Raw genomic sequence first — 12,362 nt, 5'->3', positions numbered from 1 at the left:
ACATTCTGTTTTCGTTTAGGATGTTTAGCTTATTGATCTGAAATAATTATTGCAAGGGATGAAGCACAATTTAGCAGATGGACTCAACTCTGTGCGCCCGTCGCTCGGCCAATATGCTTTCCGTAGTTTAAAACCAGAAAGGAACTTCCTGTTTAGCTGTCAAGCTAGCTACATACTCGAGAGTGAGTTTTCTGTAAAAAGGGATGAGGTATCCTGAAGAAATAACAACTGCTCAATGAAACTGGATTAGAAATTCAGACAAAATGAGTTGGTACGTATTTTATTTTCAAAAATTATATCTAAACTCGCTTTTAAGCTAACCTGAGGTGGAAACACAAGTCTCTTACAAGCTAGCTATCGGGCAACATTTTGCTAACTTAAACTATCAATCTGTCGTTAGCACACTAGCAGCTGAGCTGGCTCGGTAACCTAGCCGGTAGAGCTTACTAATGTTTGTTGTTGTTTACTTAACCATGCTGATACTAAAGCTTCCGAAAGGCTTTGACAATATTTGAATGTTGATCAAATAGCTAGCTATAGATATAGGCTATACATCGACATATTTGACAATGAATATAAGTCGAATTAGTTCGCTAGACTTTGTATTTATCCTGTCTCGCAAAAGAGCATGTTAGGTTACTAATTGCTTTGTAATGTAACAAAGCGAGTTTGTCAATAGTCCGCAGTTGTGGTCGGCAGGTTGTCCTAACATCAGTCTAGTCAGCAACATGTTCAGAAAACATATTATTGTTATTGGTAGAGTAGTTACAGTACTAGGCTGCATTCAGTAGCTAATTACACCCGTCCACTCGCACTTGACCAAACTAGACCATAATCAGTTGCTTGATACAATATTCGTACCACAACATAAAAGCACAAAGATTATTTTGAAAAGATTAAATCTGAAGCCTGCTACTTTTTTAATCAGAGATGATTGCACATTTATGGTGCAGTAATTTGGATGTCATGAACTGAGCATGATGACCACATCATGGCAGGGACTGTGCTGAAGTGCCTCTTGTCTCATTCACAACCTCCTCGATGTCTGTAGAGAATGAGAGTCAGTGACTCGGAGCCCAAGTGCCTGTGATAATTGAAGCAAGACAGCATCACTCTGCCCAGTCGGTGGATCAATAGCTGGCAGGCGACATTTCCCCCAGCACGCACTGCAAAGCGCAAGGTCAAGATTGGGCTGCAGAGCCTGTGAAAGGGTCCTTTATGGATTCTGCTGACTGGCACATACCAGTTAGGTCCTCACATTCGCCTCCATGACGTGAGAGATCTGACTTTGGGTCAGCATGTTAACAATCACAACCCCTAATGGACTCAACCAGTCCTCTGTGCTGTGTAGTACTGCAGAGTCCGCCTGCTCTGGTGTCCCCCCCACGGATGATGTGCACTTTTGTATTACCAACGAAGAAGTCACTGATGCTTCCTGTTTGAGCATAATTTATGCTGGTGAGTTATCATATTCCTTTGTCCTGGGTACGCCAAGACTAGATCGGTGACGTTTGCCAGGGTAAAGAAGTTCTCTGTGAGGGCCTTTCTCTGCAGCAGCCAAGTTGCTTTGCTGCTCATTATGGATTCATGTGCCTCCATCTTTGGAGCTTATCCAAAATCACTTGTTCCTGTCAAAGGGGGTTTTGTGTTGTTATTGCAGGCTAACGGAACAGTCATGTGTGGAGGTTAGACGCCCGCTGTGCCTTGTACTGTGCTCATGTGTTGTGTTGGATGAACATGGCAGTAGTGTTCACATGTACTACAGGCGTGCTTGTGTTCGCACTTAGAGCAGCCCTGCATTAAGGTCGCGTTGCATATTTTTCTGTGAGCCTGTACGTCAGTCTGTTGCATGTTAAAAACACCATCTCCCGCACTTATGGTTTTGTTGAATCTACTTAGTTCAGCGAATCAGTCACACTGCAACTACTGTATTGTGCTGCAGGTTGTCAGTGATCCCACTGTTGTTTGATTGGTTGTCTTACTGAGAGTAAGTTGTCCTCCGGTCACAGTGTTTCCCCTACGTTTACATCTTTGGGGGGGGGGCGGGGGGGCGGTGGCGGGCGGGGGGGGGGGGAGAGAAAGAGACAAGGTCGCCCGTGTAGAGACATCGTCGCCCGACCATGTAGAGACAGAAATGACATGCCGTCGTGTAAATAAGATAAATAACATAAGGACATATAGTTTGTTAAATACAAGAGCAAGCTATAGACCTGTTTTATAGGAAAGGTAACCTTAAATGACTTATTTTGTGATCTGGCGCTATAAAACAAAACGTTTTTATTTTATTTGTAAAATTAACTTGACCTTCCAGGGGGGCGGGGGGTGCCGTTAGGGAGGCGGGGCGCCCCCCTAATATAATGTTAGGGGAAACACTGGGTCATGATGTAGGGGTTGACAAATAAATGAAAATTTTCAAATGTATGCTGCAGAACATCGAAATCGATTTCTGCCGACCCCCAGCCCCCACCCACAGTTGTTTTCAGCACTCTGGATCGCCCAAAGTAGTGTCCACATGACCCGGATCCCGTGTAGCCCAGTTATCAACGCCGATTCAGCTGTCATCTTGAGAGGTTGCGTCATAATGACCCGGTGCTGAGTCAGACAGTTTGTAGAAGTCTCCAAGTCTGCCTTGTATAAGATTAAACAGCCTTGCCCTCTTTTCCCCTCAAAGCCTTTTATCTACTTCCTCAATAGTTTGTATACATATATTATTTCGTGCGGTCTGGCTTACCGTTGCAGTTGTAGGCAGATGAGTCACGCAAAGGGGACTTGAGGAATTCCAGTGGGTGACGAGATTGTAGTTTTCCATGATGGTGTGTTGGCTCACCAGCAAGTATGACATAGGTGATAGTGATCTACTTCTCGTGAAGCCGTTAATATTTGATTCTAGGCCTATGTCTAATAACTAGGGATGGTTCTTACATTAGTCTCTAGTCCCAGTACTAGACTGCCTTGTAGTTGTAGGCTTTTACTAATAAATAGGCCAAGTAACAATGTATTCATTTAGCAGATGTATTGAAACCTGCAACCTCTTGCAGTCAAAGGCTCTACCACTGAGACTATACCCACCCACATATCTTCAAAAAAATAAAAAGACATGCTACTCACAGTGAAGAAAAAGTAACTCAAAGGGATGTATTGTGATCAGTCTAGCTTCAACAGGGTGAGCCTAGACCAACAGGGGAAAGCAGTTTTTCATAAAGACCGTTTCATTTTCTCAGTGACAATGCTAGATCTTTTAATTGAGCTGTCATCTGAGGAAACTACTGCACACACACACACACACACACACACACGCGCCATGAAGTCTACGCACCCACACACCTGCATATGTCGTGTGTGTGTGTGTCTCTCGGTTACACAACGAGGCCCTACCTTACACGCTCTCCTTTCCATCTTATTAGTCCACACACCTTTCTTTTGACACAGCTGCTGCCTGCGCCTGGCTGTCAGGCGAAGCCGTCCATCACCAGCCTCGCGTGTCATTAGTGTCGTGTCAGCTCCCGCGGCATGCAGGGGCAACAGAGACTGGGTTTTCTTTCTCAGCGGGTTTCCCAACATCTCTAACTAACTACATAACTACACGGGCAAAAGCAAATGAAGCTGTTCTGTTCAGGACCATTAAAATCATGGGTCGGGCCTACAGGCAACAAGCTGAGCCTTTTTTGACGAATGCACATGTCTTCCAAAGATATTTATCATCACTGGGCCCATTTCTTATATAAGAGTATATGAGAATGACATATTTTGATGATAATAATAAGATGATATTTCTTGTAAAAATGCTAATTTGTTTTGCATACAGGCAATTCATCCATTGGTACTCGTGATGTGTTTTATGACATGCGATGTGGGCTAGGTATCGTCTTAAAATCATTAGTTTGGAGTCATCTCTTCCCTGAGACTGTAATGGACCGTGTTATGGCAGGGTGGGGCCCTGTCTGAGGGCAGGGTGGGGCCCTGTGTGAGGGCAGGGTGGGGCCCTGTGCGAGGGCAGGGTGGGGGCCTGTGTGAGGGCAGGGTGGGGCCCTGTGTGAGGGCAGGGTGGGGCCCTGTGTGAGGGCAGGGTGGGGGCCTGTGTGAGGGCAGGGTGGGGCCCTGTCTGAGGGCAGGGTGGGGCCCTGTCTGAGGGCAGGGTGGGGCCCTGTGTGAGGGCAGGGTGGGGCCCTGTGTGAGGGCAGGGTGGGGCCCTGTGTGAGGGCAGGGAGGGTCCCTGTGCGAGGGCAGGGTGGGGCCCTGTGTGAGGGCAGGGAGGGTCCCTGTGCGAGGGCAGGGTGGGGGCCTGTGCGAGGGCAGGGTGGGGGCCTGTGCGAGAGCAGGGTGGGGCCCTGTGCGAGGGCAGGGAGGGTCCCTGTGCGAGGGCAGGGTGGGGGCCTGTGCGAGGGCAGGGAGGGGCCCTGTGTGAGGGCAAGGTGGGGCCCTGTGTGAGGGCAGGGATGGGTCTTGTGTGCTGGGGTGCTCCAGTCCCCAGCGCAGTAGTCAGCCAGGCCAGACCAGGCACAGCTTGTGGGCATGCGGCTGATAGGTGGCCGGGGGGGGGGAGGGGGGGACTTGCAGCAAAGCCACACAGAGCAGAGGGGGGACAGCCACTTCTAATTAGTGACATCCGCCCCAAATGGAAGGCAGATGTGGCGTGTGATGACAGGAAGTCAACGCACGCGGGGCTGTGGACGCCTCGCTGCGGAGGGGAAGGGGTTAACAGCGCTGGGGGTTGACGGGCGTGCGGGGCAGAGAAGAGGACCGTTCTCTCTCTCTCACACATCCCTTTAACACTCCAGGTTCCCCTCAACACGGCTCCTCTGAAATAAGCTCCCCTTCAGGTCAACGTATCCGCCTGCAAAGATTTGACTTCGTTTTTTTTTTGTCTTTTTCTTTCTTGAACGAGGCCACAGGGTTTCTCCATCGTGTGTCCGTGATGTTCATGATCCCCCCCCCCCCCCCTTCACACTCCTATATGTCTTTGTGTTTCAGGATGCCTTTCAAGATCGGACAGCCGAAGAAGCAGATCGTCTCCAAAACGGTGAGCCCCGTTCTCCCTCCGACCCTTTAACCCCCAGTAGGAAGCGGAGCCCTCTTGGGACTGAGCTGGCTGGTAGACAGGGGCCACCGAGATGGAGGGGGGGGGGGGGGGGGGTCGTCGGCTGGAGGGTAGGGTGGTGGCCTGGGGGGTGGCCAATTTGTCTGTGCCACACGAGGGGGCAGAGAGGGCAACATTAAAGTGCCGTTGAGTGGGTGTCGGGCTCGCTGGGCTGGAACCACTTCCCCAGTAATATGTGTCTGTGGCCCAGCCGACGCTGTCAGCGCGGGCTCACAGCTTCCTGTGGCGTCCCCCGACCAGCGGACGGGCCCTGCGTCCGTGTTTATGTTGCTACCCTGATGACCGTGGAAAACGCTAAACACAGGACCTACCTACTGCAACCGCAGTTTGCCAGTACAATCAGTGCCGTCTGGCAAGGAGGGGGAGGGTGGGGGGGGGGGGGGGGTGTCTGTCAGCACGGCCTTTCAACATGACTGTAAGCTGGTACCAAATACCCTCTCGGTAATGTGGTGGTGTTGTTCTGTTCCAGGTTGAAAGAGACTTCGAACGAGAGTATGACAAGCTCCAAAAGTAAGTTTGAAAGAAGTCTTGGTAAATGTCTTTTTTTTCTGTGGATCATTAGTGGTAGAAAGTCCCTGCAATTCAAATAAACAGGGACAGTTTAAAAGCAAAACAAAACGAAAAAAAAAAAAAAAAACCTATTCAAGGCTGTTTTCATCTGGCAGTTCATATGCTAAAGTGGACTTATGATTGCCCGTTTTACAATCAAGGCTGTGTACACTGTTCTGTGCTCCCTGACTGAACTCCGTTCAGGAGCTCAGTCGGCACGTGTGGACGTCCTACATTAGAGTTCTTATGAAAGCAAAGCTTTTTCAAAGCTATTTACCTCACTGCCTCGGCAGACAGGGCCCGACCAGGGGCTCCTCTCCTGCGGGTGTCGAGGGGGGCCTAGCCCCCTCCCCCCCCCCCCCCCCCCCCCAGGGGGCCCTGCAGACTGAGTGGGAGCCATCGGCTCCACATGCTCCAGTGAGTAGGAGGGAGCCCTTTTTCACAGAGCCACACCTTCTGGATGAGGAGCGGCCGTGTACAGGCATCTCCCCCCCCCCCCCTCCCCCATATCGGCTCATTCTGGAATCGGATTAAGGCGTCTGCTAAGTGAATACCTTAGCAGGCGCAAGGAACAGGGGGTTCGTAGAACCGTGGTGTGTGTGTCTTATCCTGCTATGTTCCTAGAATGAACCCCGGGTTGGGGTCTGCAGCCATGAGAAACACCTCAGCGCTCTCCTGGATAAGGAGACCCCCGAGCCGAGGAGTGGTTAGCTGTGATTCTACCTGAGATAGGATCCGGTCCTTTCTTCACACACGCACACACACACGCGCATGTACGCACACACACAAACGCGTGCACGCAGCAGATGGCAAGGAGAGGAGGCTGACTGCTGAGGGCAGCCTGCAGAGGCCAGCTAGGAGCAGCTGCTACAGCGGGCCCCCCATTAACACCTAGCCAAGACGGACCTCTGGCTTGGCCTGGCACCCACCCAGGCTCCCCCTCGCATCTCACACTCTCCTGCCTGCCTCGCCTCACACACACGGGGACGGACGGGGATAACTGCATCCCCCACACACCCCCACAATCAGTCCCTAGGAGCTGATATGATGGCGGTCCCGCGGGAGCTGCTAAACAGCCCAGCGTTTGCCTTAATTGATGTAATGAATAGCGCACGTTTCAGCCCCCATGGTCTGGTAATTGGCATTTTTAACACCCGTAATTTGTATGAACGCAGAGGTATGATTGAAGACGTAAATGCTTTTATGGCTAAATCGAGTTGCCGACAACAAGAACCAAAAAAATCTTGTTGTTTTTAATTAGCAAAGAAAAATGGCGTGATTGTGTATTTTATATGAAATCAATGGAATGTATAATCCCATTGACAGGCGAGTTTCTGTGTAGTCGGGAGTTTATGTGCGGCGCGCGGCTAGGATGGAGATATCTCTGAACGGCCGTCAGGGGAAGCTGGACATATGAAAGGGTTTTGATCAGGCCCAGTTCCCCCCCCCACCCCCCTGTTGTCTTTCTCACTCTACCACTCCAATTAGTCACGACTGCCAGGACCCAGGTGTGACAGCGTTTCCCTGGAAGAGTGGTCTCAGAATGGGCGTCTGCTCTGGAATCTGCCAACAGAATGTCACAATGTGACGGGTCGTTTTGTGTACGACGTTGTGTGCGTGTGTGCTGTGTGATTACTCATCCTTACCTTCATGTTTCCCATCATGTCATTTTCTCTTTCTTACCTCTCAGGTTGGAGGACCAGACAAAGAAGCTTCATAAAGACATGAAGAAGAGCACCGAGGCTGATATAGGTGTGTTCCTCGCTAAAGTCCTTTGAACCAGAACACAAAAAAGATCTTGATTCATCCCAATAATTCCTCGTTCAATCCACACTGCATGTTGCGTAAACAAGTAGATTTTTTAGGAAATCTGTCAAGTTCTATCTGGGTGTTAGGAAGAGCAGCAGACTTTGCCCTGGGTAGAGAGCCTGTCTACAGGAGGTGGAGGAGGGAGGGAAGGAGGAGGAGGTGTGAGGAAAGGGGGCGGAGGAGGAAAGGAGAGGGGCTATGCGGGTGGAGACGGGCGGAGAGGGAGAGGGGGGAAGGAGAGGGGGGAAGGAGAGGGGGGAAGGAGAGGGGGGAAGGAGAGGGGGGAAGGAGAGGGGGGAGATGGGAGGGGGGAGATGGGAGGGGGGAGATGGGAGGGGGGAAGGAGAGGGGGGAAGGAGAGGGGGGAAGGAGAGGGGGGAAGGAGAGGGGGGAAGGAGAGGGGGGAAGGAGAGGGGGGAAGGAGAGGGGGAAGGAGAGGGGGGAGATGGGAGGGGGGAAGGAGAGGGGGGAGGAGAGGGGGGAAGGAGAGGGGGGAAGGAGAGGGGGGAGATGGGAGGGGGGAGATGGGAGGGGGGATATGGGAGGGGAGGACAGGGGGGAAGGACAGGGGGGAAGGAGATGGGAGGGGAGGAGAGGGGGGAGGAGAGGGGGGAAGGAGAGGGGGGAGATGGGAGGGGGGAGATGGGAGGGGGGAAGGAGAGGGGGGAAGGAGAGGGGGGAAGGAGAGGGGGGAAGGAGAGGGGGGAAGGAGAGGGGGGAAGGAGAGGGGGGAAGGAGAGGGGGGAAGGAGAGGGGGGAGATGGGAGGGGGGAGATGGGAGGGGAGGACAGGGGGGAAGGACAGGGGGGAAGGAGATGGGAGGGGAGGAGAGGGGGGAGATGGGAAGGGGGGATATGGGAGGGGAGGACAGGGGGGAAGGACAGGGGGGAAGGAGAGGGGGGAAGGAGAGGGGAGAGAAGGAGATGGGAGGGGGGGACAGGGGGGAAGGACAGGGGGGAAGGAGATGGGGGAAGGAGATGGGAGGGAAGGAGATGGGAGGGGGGGACAGGGGGGAAGGACAGGGGGAAGGAGATGGGGGAAGGAGATGGGGGAGATGGGAAGGGGGGAGGGGTGTTTGAGGATCATCTTCACTTCCTCTGCTTTGTGCTCTGCAATATGGACTTCTCATCAAAGCATCAGAGCTGTCACTCCCTCATTATAATTAATGGATTCCATCTGTTGCACCGGTCCTCTCTTTACTAAACAGTCGACCTGCACAGCATGTTAGAGCAGTACGCAGAACAAGACTACCAATAACACAAGCAATCATTCATCTGGTCTAGCAGGAGGGGATGGTGCTCGCTATTCAACTGTCTGACTGTCGGGATAGCTTTTAAAGCCATTTTCACTTAATTGTTCACGAATGACACTCTGCTCCACTAGTTGTGTCAGGTAAGATAATTATGTAAAAACAAAAACAAAAACGCCGCACAACCATATGATTGACTGACTGACTTGTCAAACTGTGTTTTCTCTAGGTTTTCTCACATCTCCTTTTGACTTTCGACAACAACCCTTCTCTGCCCATTCTTAATTTACTCCTTTCCCAGGCCATATTTACCATGATATTAATAACGTCCTTGTGTGTGTGTGTGTGTGTTTCAGCCATGTCAAAGGCAGCAGTGAAGATCTCAGGGGACCTGTTGGCTAACCCTCTGTGTGAGCAGGACCAGGGCTTCCTGGACTCCATGACGGCTCTGGACACGGCCATGCGCAGGATGGACTCCTTCAACCTGGAGAAGGTCAGCCTTCTCTCCTGGTTCCTGACTCTCTCTCTCTCTGTCTCTCTCTCTCTCTCTCACTCTCTCTGTCCTTTTATCTCTCACTCTCTCTGTCTCACTCTCTCACTCTCTCTGTCCTTTTATCTCTCTCTCTCTCTCTGTCTCTCTCTCTCTCACTCTCTCTGTCCTTTTATCTCTCACTCTCTCTGTCTCACTCTCTCACTCTCTCTGTCCTTTTATCTCTCTCTCTCTCTCTGTCTCTCTCTCTCTCTGTCCTTTTATCTCTCACTCTCTCTGTCTCACTCTCTCACTCTCTCTGTCCTTTTATCTCTCACTCTCTCTGTCTCACTCTCTCACTCTCTCTGTCCTTTTATCTCTCTCTCTCTCACTCTCTTTCTCTCTCATTTTCTCTCTCCTTTATCTATTCCTCTCCCTCTCCTTTTATGTATTTATTTCTCCCTCTCTGTCTCTCTCTCTCTGTCCTTTTATCTCTATCACTCTCTCTTTCTCTCTAATTTTCTCTCCTTTATCTCTTCCTCTCTTTCTCTCCCTCTCCTTTTATTTCTTTCTCTCTCTATCCCCTCTCTCCCTCTCTTCCTCTCTCTCCTTTCTTCTCTCTCCCTGTGTCTCCCACTGTTCTACGCACAAGCCTCACATTCAGCATCCTGCTAGGCATATAGCCTCACGCTTCAAACACACCGGGCCCCGAAAACCCCCCAAAAGGCGCCGTTGTTTGCGAAAGTGTCGTTTTCATCTTTGCCAGTATTGCGTAACCTGTGAACTATAAAGAAAGCGTCTCCCGTGGGTCCCTGTCTTCTTCTGAGAGCACCTTCACCATGCTGGTCTATTAGCTGCTCATCACAGCGGTGTGTGTGTGTGTGTGTGTGTGTGGGGGGGGGGGGGGCGGGGCGTCTGTGAGTCACTAGCATCTAAAATAACTTGAACAATCGAAGAGCCTCGCTCAAGAATGTCATCGCTCGTTTTAATGGCTCCAGTTCTCCCCTGATCATCCCCTGTTCTTCTCCGCAAGGAATCCTTCTCCCTCTTTTATTGTTTGCCGTCTACGCTTCAGTGTTTGATTCAAATCATGGCTGCAGGTTATCGCGAGCTAAACAAACCCGCGCGGGGAGATACGAGTCCTGCGAGGACGGAAAGATCTCCGTGGGGACGCGGCTCGTCTGCGAGGAGGGGCCCAGAATACGCAGAGGCCCCGCGCCTGAGCCTCGGAGAAGACACCCTCCTGCTCTGAAACCAGTTCTGGAGACCTCAAGGCGCTCGATCCAGCGACGCATTCTTTCAGACAGGCAGGACGTGTGGTCATCATGTTTTACGGCCGCCGTTTGGAGTGACTGGGCTCAGCGCAGTCTGGGCCCAGCGCGGTCGGGACTGTTTTTGTGGGTTTTCAGCCTGTGGCCCTCCAGCAGGTCTGCTCCAGAGAGTCTGGCTTGGTCTGCAGCCAGGCCGTAACTCTGCTGCTATGTCGACTATCCTTCAGAAGGAGCCCAGAAACATCCCTCTCCTCCAGTTTGAACCATTTTCACTCCTTTTTTCCCCCAGCCCTCAAAGCATTGAGTCCTAGCAAAAGTGCATCCGGTTGCCTATATGTGATCGATTTTCATCCTATTCCCCCCCCCCCACCCCCCATCTGTATTTCTGTTCCGTTTCTGTTCTGTTTTGAGCCGGTAGTTTATCGGTAGTTAAACCGAGGGCTGTGATTAACATCTCTGTTCTCCAGTGAGCCTGAGCCCTCTGGCTACGCTCGTCACCCCTGTGACCTTTACCTCGGAGAAACCTGGGAGGTCGTCTTGGCACCAGAGGCCGATCCTCATCGCACGCACCGACTTGAGCTTCAGCATCCATTTGTGCCTGCTGCTGCGTGCTATCTGGTCAGTTAGAGCAGCTAGATCTCGATCTGTTATTGCGCTTTATTTCTTCTCTTGCCGGGTGTTTTTTTACCGGTCAGTAACCAAAGGGTCAGGTTCAGCGGTGCGGTGTGTATGTGGGAGGGGGGGAGGGAGTCTGGAGGGTAGAATCTCAGCTCTGCTCTCCTGCGGGGGGACGGGGACGACACACGGTCACGGGGGGGGGGGGGGGGGGGACACACACACACGGTCAAGCCATGTTGGAGCCCAGAACACGCTCTCTCTTTCCTGGAAGCCAGCAGTCATCACCAGTGTTTCCCCTACCATTATATTAGGGGGGTGCCCTGCCCCCCCAACGGCCCCCCCCTGGAAGGTCAAGTACATAAAAAAATCAAATAAACGCCAGATCGTGGTTATATAACGCCAGATCACAAAATAAGTCATTTAAGGTTACTTTTCCTGTAAAACAGGTCTCTAGCTTGCTCTTTTATTAACAAACTAAATGGCCTTATGTTATTTATCTTATTTACACGACGGCATGTCATTTCTCTATCTACCCCCCCCCCCCCCCCCCAAGCTGTAAACCTAGGGGAAACACTGATCACCATGAGCTAAGCGACTCCGGTCGACGCTGTGCACGTCCAAACGTCGGGTAAGCGTTCGATCATGCCAGCGGTACACCTTCCCGTGTTCGAACTTTTGGGTTGAGTCTCATTCTTATCATCGTGGTTCTCACACACGGCCTCCTCGTGGGCCCCTCTGGTCGGACGAGGGCCCCGTTGTGTAAAGCGTCCGCGAGCACGCTGAGGGGGCGGGGGGCGAGCGGAGCCATGGCGCGCGCGCCCGGCTCGCTCGGTGCTCTGAGAAACATCACCTCAGGATTCCTGACTGAGGAGAAGCACCGGCGCAGCGGCTCCTATTCCTGCTCTCCCTCCAAGCTGGATGCTCGACTCTGACTGCGCCGAGCGGGGCGAGCGAGCGGGGCGAGCGGGCTCTTCTTAAAGCAGGGCAGACGGCAGAGAGAGAGCGAGCGAGCCGCCCTTTGCTCTCCCGGCTGCTGGAGACGAGATGCGGCGCCGCGGGGCCCTGCGAGCGAGAGGGAGAGGAGAGGGAGAGAGAGGGAGAGAGGGGAGAGAGAGGGAGAGGAGAGGGAGAGGGAGAGGGAGAGGGAGAGGGAGAGGAGAGAGGGAGAGAGAGAGAGGGAGAGGGGAGAGGGAGAGGGAGAGGGAGAGGGGGAGGGGGAGGGGGAGGGGAGGGGGGAGAGGGAGAGGGCGAAGGGATGAAAAAACGTGCAGGGATAATGAAGGCAGCAGCGGCCAGGCC

At 52.4% G+C, this 12,362-nt stretch overlaps 1 protein-coding gene across 1 annotated transcript in view; it reads left to right on the top strand.

Annotated features, from left to right (window-relative positions):
• The first annotated feature begins 121 nt into the window (after nucleotides 1-121).
• Nucleotides 122-12,362, top strand: part of bin3 (bridging integrator 3) — a 25,310-nt gene continuing 13,069 nt past the window's right edge. Inside the window, exons 1-5 of the mRNA XM_062452009.1 lie at nucleotides 122-271; nucleotides 4,972-5,020; nucleotides 5,568-5,608; nucleotides 7,338-7,399; nucleotides 9,062-9,198. Of these exons, the coding sequence (XP_062307993.1) occupies nucleotides 264-271; nucleotides 4,972-5,020; nucleotides 5,568-5,608; nucleotides 7,338-7,399; nucleotides 9,062-9,198 (297 nt within the window). The 5' untranslated portion in view covers nucleotides 122-263. The remainder of the gene's footprint in view (nucleotides 272-4,971; nucleotides 5,021-5,567; nucleotides 5,609-7,337; nucleotides 7,400-9,061; nucleotides 9,199-12,362) is intronic.

This window comes from Osmerus eperlanus, chromosome 25 (genome assembly GCF_963692335.1).
Source record: "Osmerus eperlanus chromosome 25, fOsmEpe2.1, whole genome shotgun sequence".
NCBI lineage: Eukaryota > Metazoa > Chordata > Actinopteri > Osmeriformes > Osmeridae > Osmerus > Osmerus eperlanus.
Note: the sequence above shows the minus strand (reverse complement) of the source record. Positions and strands in the feature narration are given on the sequence as shown.